Source organism: Schistocerca nitens, chromosome 7 (genome assembly GCF_023898315.1).
Source record: "Schistocerca nitens isolate TAMUIC-IGC-003100 chromosome 7, iqSchNite1.1, whole genome shotgun sequence".
Lineage (NCBI taxonomy): Eukaryota > Metazoa > Arthropoda > Insecta > Orthoptera > Acrididae > Schistocerca > Schistocerca nitens.
The window spans coordinates 429173600-429187672 of record NC_064620.1 but is presented as its reverse complement, the minus strand read 5'-3'; the positions used below and the strand labels follow the sequence as shown (position 1 = coordinate 429187672).

Genomic DNA, 14073 nt, shown 5'->3' with positions numbered 1-14073 from the left:
ATCCTGTTTAGTAATACTTCAAACTCCAACAGGAAGTTATCTGCCTTTGTGCAATAAGAGCAATATATGCCCAGAAAAAGACTTTTTTTCTCTGGGACTTGTATTTACACTGCTGTTGCTTTGAACACCAGTTGTGAACAAGTGGTACTTGGTAAAAATGCTGTCTATCACTTTATTATCCACACATTAATGAACAGAAAAAACTTGAAAATGGCAATTGAGAAATATAAAGATAGCAGAGAAACAATTCTGACTCTGTGGATACTAATGAAAGAATTGATAAATAAAAACTACACTATATTAATGATGTTAGTGCACCTAGAGGAAGCTATCAACAAAATAAAGTGGAACAATATGTTAAAAATAATGAGAATAATTACAATAAACTAGAGAAAAAGAAGTATAATCTAGAATAATCAACAAAGAGCATTAAGGTTGACCCCCAAGAAACACAAATATAACCAAAAACGGCACTAAAAAGGTATTTGATTAATTTTTGTAACTTTGGTGTAAAATAATATTTTTATTGCAATTTTCATTCCTGGCATGTATTACTGTGACTGGGCAAGGTTATGTAATTAAAATACCATGTATTGTTGTATAGGATACTTAAGATATTACATGTGTAAAAATTTAAGGAGTAAAATAGTAGAAGCCTTGAGTTGCTGATAGGCACATAAACAAGACTGAGAACTTTTCTAGGGCAACACCACATCATCATTCATCTTACATCCATAACTTCTTTCCTGCAGTTGCCCATTTCCCAGTTCTGTCCCCCTCCCCCCATCAGTCCAGTCATTCACATCATTGTTATTGGACACTGCAAAAACATACTGCTCAGGGTCCCCATGCTCCATTCCTATCCTGTGCACCTGCTATTCTCCCACACTTATATTTCATGCACCATCTGTCCCCCCCAGTCATCAGTCAGTCTTTCCCAACCCTTCCTCTCACTCCCCACAACTGATCTACAATTTCGTGAGTTGGTACCTTTACTCCTTAAATTATTCACAGTCTTCTAGCACTTCCAACTACTGAAACACTAACTATGGAATTCAGAGTATCATGGCAATATTCATTTTTGTTTCAGATGGAAGACATTTTCAGTGACGTATTCCAGTATGACTGTGGCATTGAGAGCACCAAGCAAAGTGTTGATCCTTCAAGTGGACTGGCACTAGCAGATTCAACTGATGTAGTTGCTCATTTCGTTGATGCTGTAGGGAAACATCCAGTTGAGAGAGATGTAATCACACGGTAAGCTCTCCACCGGAACACAATATCCCCAGAACAGTTTTCCACTGACTTTGTTGCATGCATAAGACTACCAGCAAAATCAGGATTTTAATGTTTCAGTTCAGGAAAATTCATGGTTTTGATCACCATTACATATTTCATTGAGAACTTCACTGCTACCTGTGTAAATTTTAAATGCCTTTCTGTGCCATATGTGAATGAGAGTCATCATACTTCTGTTGAAGATTTCTCCTTTTTTATGCATGGCATTTTCAAATTTAGTCTAGATCAAGAACTCCTACATTGAATTTAGAACATTTGATGTATACTAATACACACCTCAAAAAAAGTTTTGCATCACATTGGATCCAAGAGCTCTGGAACCTGTACAGAAAATCAGAACAGAGATCAACCTAAACATCATTTCTGCCCTATTTATTGCTCATGAAAACCACACATTGCATGTTGTACCACCATACAGCGAGACCTTCAGGGGTGGTGGTCCAGACTGCTGTACACACTGGTACCTCTAATACCCAGTAGCACGTCATCTTGCATTGATGGATGCATGTATTTGTGGTGGCATACTACCCACAAGTTCATCAAGGCAATGTTGGTCCAGATTATACCACTCCTCAATGGCGATTTGCCATAGATCCCTCAGAGTGGTTTGTGAGTCACATCATCCATAAACAGCCCTTTCCAATCTACCCCAGACATGTCTGAAAAGGTTCATGTCTGGAGAACATGCTGGCCACTCTAGTCAAGCAATGTTGTTATCCTGATGGAAGCCATTTACAAGATGTGCAGGATGGGGGTGCAAACTGTCATCCATGGAGATGAATGCCTCGCCAACATGCTGCCAATATGGCTGCACCATTGGTTGGAGGATGGCATTCACATATCATACAGCCATTATGGCACCTTCCATGACCAGCAGTGGCGTAAGTCGGCCCAATGTAGTGCCGGGGAACCCTCAACTTGCTGCACTTGCTGGACTGTTGTCTAAGGCATCTCCGACGATTGTCTGGTTGAAAGCACATGTGACACTCATCGGTGAAGAGAACGTGTTGCCAATCCTGAGTGGTCCATTCTGCATGTTGTTTGGTCCATCTGTACTGCACTGCATGGTGTCTTGGTTGCAAGCCATGGACGTCAGGAGTAAAGTTGTGTATCATGCAGCCTATTGCGCACAGTTTGAGCTGTAACACAATGTCCTGTGTCTGCACAAAAAGCATTATTCAACATGGTGGTGTTGCTGTCAGGGTTCCTCCAAGCCATAATCCATAGATAGTAGTTATCCACTGCAGTAGTAATCCTTGGGAAGCTTGAACAAGGCATGTCGTTGACAGTTCCTGCCTCTCTATATCTCCTCCATATCCAAAGAACATCGCTTTGGTTCACTCCAAGACACCTGGACACTTCCCTTGTTCAGAGCCCTTCCTAGCATAAAGTAACAGTGCAGACATAATCAAACCACAATATTGACCATCTAGGCATGGTTGAACTACAGACAACACAAGCCATGTACCTCCTTACTGGCGGAATAACTGGAACTGATCGGGTGTCAGACCCCTCCGTCCAATAGGTGCTACTCATGCATGGTTGTTTACATCTTTGTGCGGGCTTAGTGACATCTCAGAACAGTCAAATAAAATAGGAAAGGGCCAATATCCACAGTCAGCGTCTATCTTCAGGAGTTCTCGTAACCAGGGTGATGCAAAACTTGTTTTGATGTGTTTGTGATTGAAAACCATAAATTATTTGGTTAACGTATGAGATAAAAAATATATTGAATGCATAGGGAAAATCAGTTTTTAATGTAGGTATTACAATAGGCAAAGAAATTACTCTGGATTGTATTTTATATTCCGATGATGTCACAATTGTAACAGAGGAAAGTCATTGGAAAAAAATACAGCAGCAAAATTGGTCAGCCATTTTAATTCTCTGGGATGTGATATCACATGCAAGTATGATGATGAGAAAGCAAAAACAAGGAAGAAAAAGGAAAGATACATGGTACAATAAAGAGATACTTTAGAAAGAAGACACAAAAAGCAATTTGTGAAGATTTCTAAAGTAATGGCCATCCCCACATAACTCTATGAAAGTGAGTCAAGGGTCTTTTACAAGCAACAAGAAAGTCAGATCCAGGCAGCTGAAATGAAGGCTTTTGAAAAGATGCACCAAAGTAGATATATCAATAAAGAGTGACATATTTAACAGAAGAAACAAAATTGAAGACAACAGATGAAAATGGAGTGAACATCTTATCAGAAGGAACAATCGAAGACTACCTTATGCAGTCAGAAATTATAATGCGATATGATAAAGAAAGACAGGAATGCTGTGACAACAAGTGTAACAAGTGCCAACAGCTACCTGAACAATGTAAATCACAGTGGTAGTACTCCTGATCAGTGCCTGCATGCTGAACTATTTCCATCTTCCAGCAAAACTGGGTTTGAGCTAATTAGGCGAAAGTGTCCCTTTGTGAGACAACTATGTAGGCCCATTCTGCAGTGGCAGCCAGTGGTTCCAGAACAGCCAGCTACATTGGGAAGACATTGCCTGGATGATGCACTACCACAATCAGCTCTATTACTCTTTGCCATTATTAGGAAGTTGGACTTTGCAAAAGGGATGTTGCCATGTGGAGAGAGCTTGGTATTCTGTTTTTCCTACATCTCTCATGCTTGGAAGGTGTCAGACTTAGTGTCATTATAACAAACTTCATTCATACAGGCTCTAAAGAATTAAACCTGTGTCTGTTATTTTTGGAACTGAGTTTATTTGAGGATTCAGTTGGTCAAGGAAGTTATTCTTCAGAAATTAGATAATGTGACATGTTGCAAATAAAACTGTTGAATGGTGGACATGTGACATAACTGAAGTAAGGGGCATATCAGACAAGGCCAAGGATGAGATGGGCACTATAGCTGAAAAAGGTCTAAAGTTAAAGTACAGGAGAAGAAACATGAATATTGTTCTCTGGAAAGAAATAACGAATAAGATGTGAGCAGCACTCTGTCTGAGATAATTCCACTGTTATTAACATGAACCTTAATTATCTACATCCATGTACATTAGGGAAATGGAAAAATATTATTTAGTGCTCTTAGATATCTAATTAACTCTGAAAAATGTTGAAGATAGTTAATTGGAATTCATATCTGTAACTACATTTGTTGGGATGACTTTTCACTCAGTTTAGACCAAAATTCTTGCATACACATGCTTTTTTTCAGTATCACATGACATTTTGGTGGTCTATCTTTAAATTATCATCCTTATTTTCAGTCTTATGCTAGATGTATTGTATTGCGGTTCTGAAGATAGCATGTTATCTCAAAGGAATTAAAGATAAATAATTATTGTCATAAAAAATTCTTCCATAGTGGTACAAACTGAATCAACATGTTTATAAAATATTTCTGTCTCACAAATTTCATTCCTCTTAAGACCTACTAAGAATGTGATGCACCGCCCATAAAAAGTTAAGACTTTAAGAAATGTAAATCTTTATGATGGATTACCTGACAGAAAAATTATATGATAAAAAAAAGACAATTACATTTTTCAGGCAATTTTATGAGCAAGACACCTTCATCCAGCTGCAGTCAAGGTTTTGGATAGAGCTGAACCTTAACCTTAAGAGTTACCAGGAAGTAGGCAGCAAAGATGCTACAAACATAGAAGGCATTCTAACCATAATATTAATTGTGGTTTCAGCAGTGCTTGGAACAATGGTAATAGTGCTGTTCGTGGCATTCTTCCTCCGAACAAAAACGTAAGAATGATTGGAACTTTTTTGCATTCTACTGCTTAGGCTATATAAATTTTCTGATACTGATATTTGACAAAACTCTGTATCAGAGTCGCTTTTCCAAGTTAAGTAATTACAGGAAAAAGAACGATAAGTTTACTTTTATTATCCTGAGTTTCTGGTGCCTTTGAAGTGTATTCTGTAGACTTAGAGCAACATATATCTCTTTTAATAAGTCTATAAGCTTAATTGCACGTTCTATTATTATTACAATAAGCATCCCAATTGTTATACCAAGGGAAATTATACTGAGATTGGAAATTCACTTTGTTACAGAGACCCATAAACACACTAACCATTGCCATATTTTTCTTTCTCAAAATTTATTCTCCATATAACAATTATGAAAATTTTGGGACATGAACAAACAAAACTGACAAAGTGCTATCATCCACTAGCAGATGAATGATGGGTTGTATATAGATACATGTAACTGGTCAGAAAATGTATTTAACTTTCAAGGAACCATTCTTCATCAAATCATCAAGTCTCTTTCCCCATGACAACAGCATTCCATCTTACAGTGAAGAACTTTGAATGCAGCGTGCTCTGATAATGCTTCTCTATGTCCATTGTTGATGGTCAGTGATATACATTTCTTATTCTTTCAACAGGTGCATGTTACTTGAGTTTCAGGTGTGTTCCTACCAATCATAATCAGCTAGACTGCAAATGAAAGACTTTTTTAAGTACAAAAGTAAATAACATCATTCAGAAATATTATGTGCAATAATACAAAGCTGTTATTCATTCCTGACCATAAAAAATTTTAAACTGGAAGTTTAGGAGCAACCTACAGTTTTAGTGCGAAATCAAAAACAGTGCCCACCAAACAAAGAAAAGAGACCAAAATCCTGAACCTAATTAATACAAATATAAATGTAAAGTATGGTAAAAGCAACCACTCGCATTCACTATAGTGATCTGATGTGTGATGCATAAATGAATGTAACAGAAAACAGTATTCACACTAGCTTCCAAGCGAGTGCTGTGTTATTTGGCAAAAGTATGCACTATGCACATTAACATGCACAACCATAGTGAGACATTATTGGGAGCAGTTGCCTGTTGTCATAGAGGTGAAGAGTGGGTAGTGAATTATGCATGAGGTACGAAATGGGTAATGGGATAGTGTAAAGCAGGTCTTTTGACAGATGACTCAGAAGCCACATAACAGGTGACAGGTGACAGGAGTTAAGATGGCAGAGCATATAAGAAATATTAAGATGGAGAGTGATGGAAGAGAGAGAATGTCCACATGGAGGGAGTGGAAGGCTGTTGTGGGAAAATGCAGTACATTATATGGATGGGGGAGGAGTGGTGTAGACAGAAGAGAGACGGGAAAAGGAGAGAAGAGGCAGTGGGAAACAAATCAATGGAGTTTTAGGCTAGGGAGTTGCAAGAGTGCAGGATATCCTTGAAAGGCAGTTCCAACCTGTGGGCTTCAGTGACACTTGGGTAGGAGAGTAATATCAGCTGTTGAAGTCATTTGTGTTTTGGTGTGTGGCACATTTGACAACTTGATGGTCAAGTTTGGTGGCTCGCCACAATTTGGAAGTAGTCATATGAACAGTTGGTTACTTGTCATGCCCGCATAGAATACTGTAGTGTGATTGCAGCATAGTTGATATATAATGTGGCTGCTTTCACATGCTGCCCTGCCTTTTATTGCGTAGGAAATGCCTGTGATTGGACTGTGGTAGGACGTGGTGTATGGGTGTATGGAACAGGTCTTGCACCTGGGCTGTCGACAAGGGAATGACCCATGGAGTGCAGGATCGGGAGTAGGGCTGGAACATGGATGGACAAAGATATTCTGTAGGTTTGGGTGATGTGGGTAGGATTTTGGCTAGGAGATCCCGCATCTCAGGGAATGGCAAGAGGTAGCTGAAGCCCTGATGAAGAATAATGTAAAGTTTTTTAAGGACAAGACAATACTGGTTGATCAGAGGACTGCTGGTTGGTGGCTGTTTAACAAGTTTATTAGCATCAAAGGAGGAGATGGCACAGGAGATCTGTTTATGTATGAGCTTGATAGAATACTGTCTGTCAATAAAGGCTCTGGTAAGATATAAGGTACATTTTAGCAACTCTTGCTTTCTGCTGCAGATATGACATCCATAGGTTTTGAGGCTGTAAGGATGAGACATTTTGACATGGAACAGATGACAGCTGTGCTTGGTGCACTTTATATAAACAGATGTATTTATGGAGATGACTGAGAGGTGGAGATTGACATGTAGGAAGGTGGCAAAGCTCTTTGCTCTTTCCTCCATTACCTCAACATCTACTCCCAAATCCACTTCACCTGCCCCTTCTCAAATCAATGAGTCACCTCTCAGATATCTCCATAAATATGTCTTCACATCAAGCACAGTGCTCCACACTCAAGAACTCAGCAACCACAATCATCCCAGTTACTTCATCATTTTTAAACAAAGGCAGGCAAGGAAATTAATGACAAAAATCTTCAGGACATATATCTGTCACACATTGCCTGTTTATAAACAGAAAATACTCACAGTCTGCAACAGTGACCTCAGTGCTCTCATTCAAACTAATGATAGATTAATCAAGATGTATCCATCTGCTGGTGTTGCAACTGTCTCCACCAGCTTAGGGGAGTTACAGAAAATGATGACTAAATCAATGGATGAATTTTTGCATTCACTGCCAGGTTATCATGTGACACAACCTACTTTCTACCTTCAGTCCTAGCAAGAAGTGTGGTTTAGGGTTATTATTCTCTTGCACATTATTAGCCTCAGGATTACTCACTGCCAAATCTTGTACCTGCATATGGGAGTTTACTTACATTAGACTTTGCATACTCCTGATTATTTGTGACTTTTAGCTCATTATGACATTCTAATTTGAGTCATTTCTGCTATTTCAGTCTCACAATTTTACAAACATTAAGTAGTGCTGCTTAGATTCAAATTATTTGAATTTACCATTTAAAGTTCACTCCCATGCAATGCCATTTGATTAGATTATGAAACATATAAAACTATGAAGAAATGTGCAATACTGGGATTCAGTCTGAGTGAAAATCTTCAATTATGACAAGAACCTATTGTAACACTTACCAAGAATTATTTAATGTTATAAACTTAGTCACAAATAAATTTACTTGCTAAAATCAATTTGATTATGATTTTAAAATAAAATCCTAAAACAGTATGTTAAATTTTGTATATGACAATACATCTGAAATATCAATTGCCTACACAAATGTAAAACTGGTTGTGATATAGTTCTATTCAAATCACTGAATTTTTCATCAATCTGCTACCAACTGTGACCAATCAATTTATTCTGGATTGCTTACTTTAGATGAATATTGCTTTCTTTATCATTCTCTAAATTTTACACAACAATAGTTGGTTCTGGTGTAACGTAATAGAAACGTTTTGGTCTTAAGTCAAAATTGCTTGAAATTATGCATCCCTTTTCATCCAACTTTTTTACCTATATTTTCTTTACCAGCTTTCTTCATATGGTTATCATTTTCATATTTGATTTCTCTTTCAGAAATTGTACCCATCTTTGCTAACATGTATTAAAAGTCAGAACCACCTCTTATTGGCAGTCACATAAAAGGTTTCGTTGGAGACACTATCCATCAACTAATCCTGCAAAGGCTGTATGATAACACTGCTCATCTTAATTTTGACACATTTTTATAAAAGTCTTTTGAAGCAGTTGATGTACATGATTTGAAACAGGTCACAATATCTCACTTCTGACAGTTACTTTCACGTAAAAGAAATGTCTTGATTACTGTTAATTAGTTAAAACATTGATAAAGACATATCAATAACTTTCTTAATACTTTACCAAGACAAAATCCAATTATGGTTTTTTAATCCTCCAATGAGACAGAATCATTTGATGTATGTCATAATAACATTCTGTTTGATTATTATTATGTCACTGTTCCATTTATTTTTAGTTTTCCTCCCCTTTCAATCAGTATATTATAAAAACAATTTGCATGCAACTGGAACTGGCAATTTGTGAGGGCCTCCCAGTGTCATTTGGATGCACTGAACTGTCTCCATTATTAATCACCAACATAACATAAATTTACACAGTACTTTTATATATATATATATATATATATATATATATATATATATATATATATATATATATATATATATAACAGAGGGAAACATTCCACGTGGAAAAATATATCTAAAAAGAAAGATGATGAGACTTACCAAACAAAAGCGCTGGCAGGTCGATAGACACACAAACAAACACAAATATACACACAAAATTCAAGCTTTCGCAACAAACTGTTGCCTCATCAGGAAAGAGGGAAGGAGAGGGAAAGATGAAAGGATGTGGGTTTTAAGGGAGAGGATAAGGAGTCATTCCAATCCCGGGAGCGGAAAGACTTACCTTAGGGGGAAAAAAGGACAGGTATACACTCGCACACACGCACATATCCATCCACACTTACAGACACAAGCAGACATGTTTTATATATATATATGGATGGATATGTGTGTGTGTGTGTGTGTGTGCGAGTGTATACCCGTCCTTTTCTCCTCCTTTTTTCCCCCTAAGGTAAGTCTTTCCGCTCCCGGGATTGGAATGACTCCTTACCCTCTCCCTTAAAACCCACATCCTTTCGTCTTTCCCTCTCCTTCCCTCTTTCCTGATGAGGCAACAGTTTGTTGCGAAAGCTGAAATTTTGTGTATGTGTTTGTGTTTGTTTGTGTGTCTATCGACCTGCCAGCGCTTTCGTTCGGTAAGTCACATCATCTTTGTTTTTGGATATATTTTTCCTACGTGGAATGTTTCCCTATATATATATATATATATATATATATATATATATATATATATATATATATATAAAAACAAGGATGAGGTGACTTACCGAACGAAAGTGCTGGCAGGTCGATAGACACACAAACAAACACAAACATACACACAAAATTCTAGCTTTCGCAACCAACGGTTGCCTCATCAGGAAAGAGGGAAGGAGAGGGAAAGATGAAAGGATGTGGGTTTTAAGGGAGAGGGTAAGGAGTCATTCCAATCCTGGGAGCGGAAAGACTTACCTTAGGGGGAAAAAAGGACAGGTATACACTCGCGCACACACACATATCCATCCACACATCCAGACACAAGCAGACATGTTTAAAGACAAAGAGTTTGGGCAGAGATGTCTGTCGAGGTGAAAGTGTAAAGGCAAAGAAGTTGTTGAAAGACAGGTGAGGTATGAGTGGCGGCAACTTGAAATTAGCGGAGATTGACGCCTGGCGGATAATGAGAAGAGAGGATATACTGAAGGGCAAGTTCCCATCTCCGAACTCCGGAGGGGGGGGGGGGGGGTTGTATTGGGATACAACATGGGAACTATGCATGCAGGCATGCAGACTAGGGCTGGAGGATAGTGAAGGCCTATGCCTGCTGTCTGGCTACTCTACCTATAAACTTGGCCAAAGTTATCCCATCCCAGAAATGGAGCAGATCCTCCTTTCCTAAAGCCTTGAGCCTTTTCCAGAACCTCTCACCTAAATCCATTTCCTTCTTCAACATATGACACCCCACACTCCCATCTTCTACATGCTTGCCAAAATCTATATCCCCATACAACTTCAGTCCTCCCACCACCCCTAGGAACCAGTTACAAAGAAGCACCCACTTGAACCAGCTACAAAGAAGCAAAAACTTGAACCAGCTACAAAGGAGCACCCACTTCATCACCCAATCCCATCCCAGATTGGAACAACTTAACAGCATCCTTCATTGGGTATCTTATTATCTATCTTCACGCCCTGAAATGAGGGACAACCTAACTGAATTTCTTCACAACCCTTCTAATGTAGTGTTCCAGCACCCACCCAATCTCCACAACATCCTATTCCATCCCTATACCATTGCCAATCCCAACCCCTTGCAACACAGATCATATCCCTGTGGAAGGCCCAGCTGCAAGACATCGCTGCAAGACCCAGTCTACACATTCACCACTTCCCATTCCAGACCTGCCAAAGGTTTATCCTACACCATCAGGGATCAGGGTACCTATGAAAGCAGCCATTACATATACCAATTCTGCTGCAATCATCACACAGATTTTTATGTTGGTATGACAACCAACCAGTTGTCCACCAGGATGAATGGCCACAGACGAACTGTTCCATGATTAAAATGACCACCCTGTTGAACAACAAGCAGCTGAACATAACATGCTTGATTTCAATGGTTGCTTCACAACCTTAGTCATGTGGGTCCTCCCATCCATCACCAGCTTTTCTGCACTGTACACATGGGTTTTACCCTTGAAACACATTCTACACTCTCATCTCAGCCTCAGCCTATGGTAATCTATTGTCCCCACATCCCCACCCAACAGTTTCTGGCCCCTCTGTCCTATCATCTCTTCCCAGTTCACGTCCTGCCACCTTCATTATGTGTCACTGTCTGCCAGTGCACCCACTTGTCTTTCCCTTTGCTGTTCCTCTTCTTTTCCACTACCTATTCCCCTCTCCCTCCCACCCCCACAGCCTCCAGACGCTGCAATTGGCAGCTTTATCCTGCCACCTAGTGCATGCTTGCTCTTCCAGGCAGTGCTGACTCCCCCCCGCACCCCTGTTAACCCTCCCCCTTCATTACCCCATTCCAGATTGCTGCTTCCACTCAAAATGATACAGTTTTCATCTAGCCAGAGAGGACCCAGTGATAATGGACATGTGTGCAGTAGATGTGCTTATTTGTGTGAATGCTTTGTGTTTTTCTTGTCCTTCCTGAAGAAGGCTTTGGCCACAATCTCAATGTTCAACAGTGTTTTTTATTGTGCCTATCTGCAATGCAAAGTGTCATATTCATTGTGAGTAGCAGTCTACCATTTCACAATATTGTTGATGTCCCAACCTGAACTTTCCATTTTTTGAGTAAAATGATTGTTGTTAATGGGCTCACTTGTCCCACACCCATGACTTGGCATTCCATGTGTGTAAGCAGCCATTAACCAAGGCCTTAACAGTTTTGACTTGTAATGTTAACACTGTATTACACCACACTTTCCCCTCCTTTTTGCAGTGTGCAGCACCCAGTTATGAAGCAATACCCTCCAAAACTAGTCATGCCAGTTAAATAAATGTAAATGTCATGTGACTAGGGCCTCCCGTCAGGTAGACCTTTCGCCAAGTGCAAGTCTTTTAATCTGACGCCACTTCGGCAACTTGCGCGTTGATGGGGATGAAATGATTCTGATCAGGACAACTCAACACCCAGTCCCTGAGCAGAGAAAATCTCTGACCCAGCTGAGAATTGAACCCAGGCCCTTAGGATTGACATTCTGTCATGTTGACTACTCAGCTACCGGTGGCGGGTGTCATGCCAGTTAAAATGTCATTTACAACTTCTCAGTTTTATCAATATGATCCTCAGCTATGGTTATTCACCAAATCAGACTTTATGTTATCTGTATATGCCATTGATTCCACATCTTATACTCTCTATGAACAACCCAGAATTACTTCTGTCACGCTGACAATATCCATTGACTGGCACATTTCAAAAAGTAAATAAAGATATTAGATAAAATAAACAAGCCAGGGATTCCTGTAGCATAGTGTGTCTGTGTCACCCATTGTGATGTACAATTACAACCAATTTCCATAAATCTCTATTGTAATGCTTTGATAACAGATGGAGAACAAAGTAAGCAAATTTTTGGTTCATGCAATTGTCAACTATCAAACTTCAGTCTGAGCTGAGAGGGGTTTATGGGGAAACACCCACCTCCATTTCTCAGAGCTGGCAATACGCATCCATGTTTTGTGCTCCTGGAAAAGCCAAACTGAAGTAATAGTCACAGAGATCACTGACCCCTTATTCTGTTGTGAAGAGCATACTTGACATCTATCATGGTCCAGGATTAGTCTTTTGGCTCACTTAAAAGTAAGAAAACAGAAAATGAGCAATGCATATCACAAAATAAAGCATTTGTTAACATAGTAAGGTGATTAATCTGGTTTTCATAACCTCTTATCCATCGCCTCTTCAGTGTCACATCAGTCTGTAGTTGTGAAGCTGAAAAGCTTAATGAATACTGGAACGTATTTGCTCAATAATGTGGACAACACCACAATTTTGGTTTAAATTTTTCACACATTTATTATCTTTAATGACCTGTTATTTGGTTGATGACCAGTTTCTCAATCTCATATGATTAATAGTGCTCAAACCAGCTCAGCACTCACAAACAAACAAGAGTCCAGTATTAGAATTCATGAAATGAATTGTAATTTTATAGAAACACTGCCCACAGATCAGTAGTAACTCTAACGAGTCACAAAAGCAAGAGATTATGTGTAACACAAAATGCAGTCCAGATTTATACTGTGTCTCACAGTACACATACTGCCTTGCAGTAAGTAAAGTATCATAGAAAAGCACAAAGCAGTGTTTCACTTAGGCAAAGTCACCACTTGCAACAATCAATCATTCCAATGGCAATTATTCTCCAACCATCCTACCAAACACAAAGCAGTTCAGGAACAAAAAATTCTGAGTTTGTGTTAAAGAAAACCAACATTACCGAGTGTTCATGGATGCTGATATGCATATTTGTGTAGACTGGTTACACACAGCAGACTCAATGAAGTGTTCATTGTTTACTCACTCAACTGGGACTCTCAAAGATGCTATGCAGCTATTTTCTGGTCACAGACAGACTAGTCAGGGTGATGTCTGACTATTTAAGGGCTGTCATTTGTGGGACCATTTTATTTGTGAGTATAAGCACCATATCAAGAATTTTGATAAATTATGCAAAAATCTTAATTAATATCCTAATCACCTTGTGAATAAAAATGAGGTCAACAAAATATAGTCAGAATCTAACAATCACAGAGGCCAAGTCTGGTATGGAAAATGTAAATGCTTCTGAAATTTACTGTTGATGATTTTGTAAGTTAACTTGAGCCCCATTACCAAACAGTCAGAATGTCAATCTTTATAAGAAGTGGTGTCACTAA

The 14073-nt window shown here is 38.9% G+C and overlaps 1 protein-coding gene across 1 annotated transcript in view; it reads left to right on the top strand.

Moving 5' to 3' along the window:
- LOC126195147 (cadherin-23-like) overlaps window positions 1-14073 on the top strand; it is a 460891-nt gene that overhangs the window by 427812 nt on the left and 19006 nt on the right. Inside the window, exons 30-31 of the mRNA XM_049933652.1 lie at window positions 1091-1257; window positions 4823-5029. Coding sequence (XP_049789609.1) covers window positions 1091-1257; window positions 4823-5029 — 374 coding nt within the window. The remainder of the gene's footprint in view (window positions 1-1090; window positions 1258-4822; window positions 5030-14073) is intronic.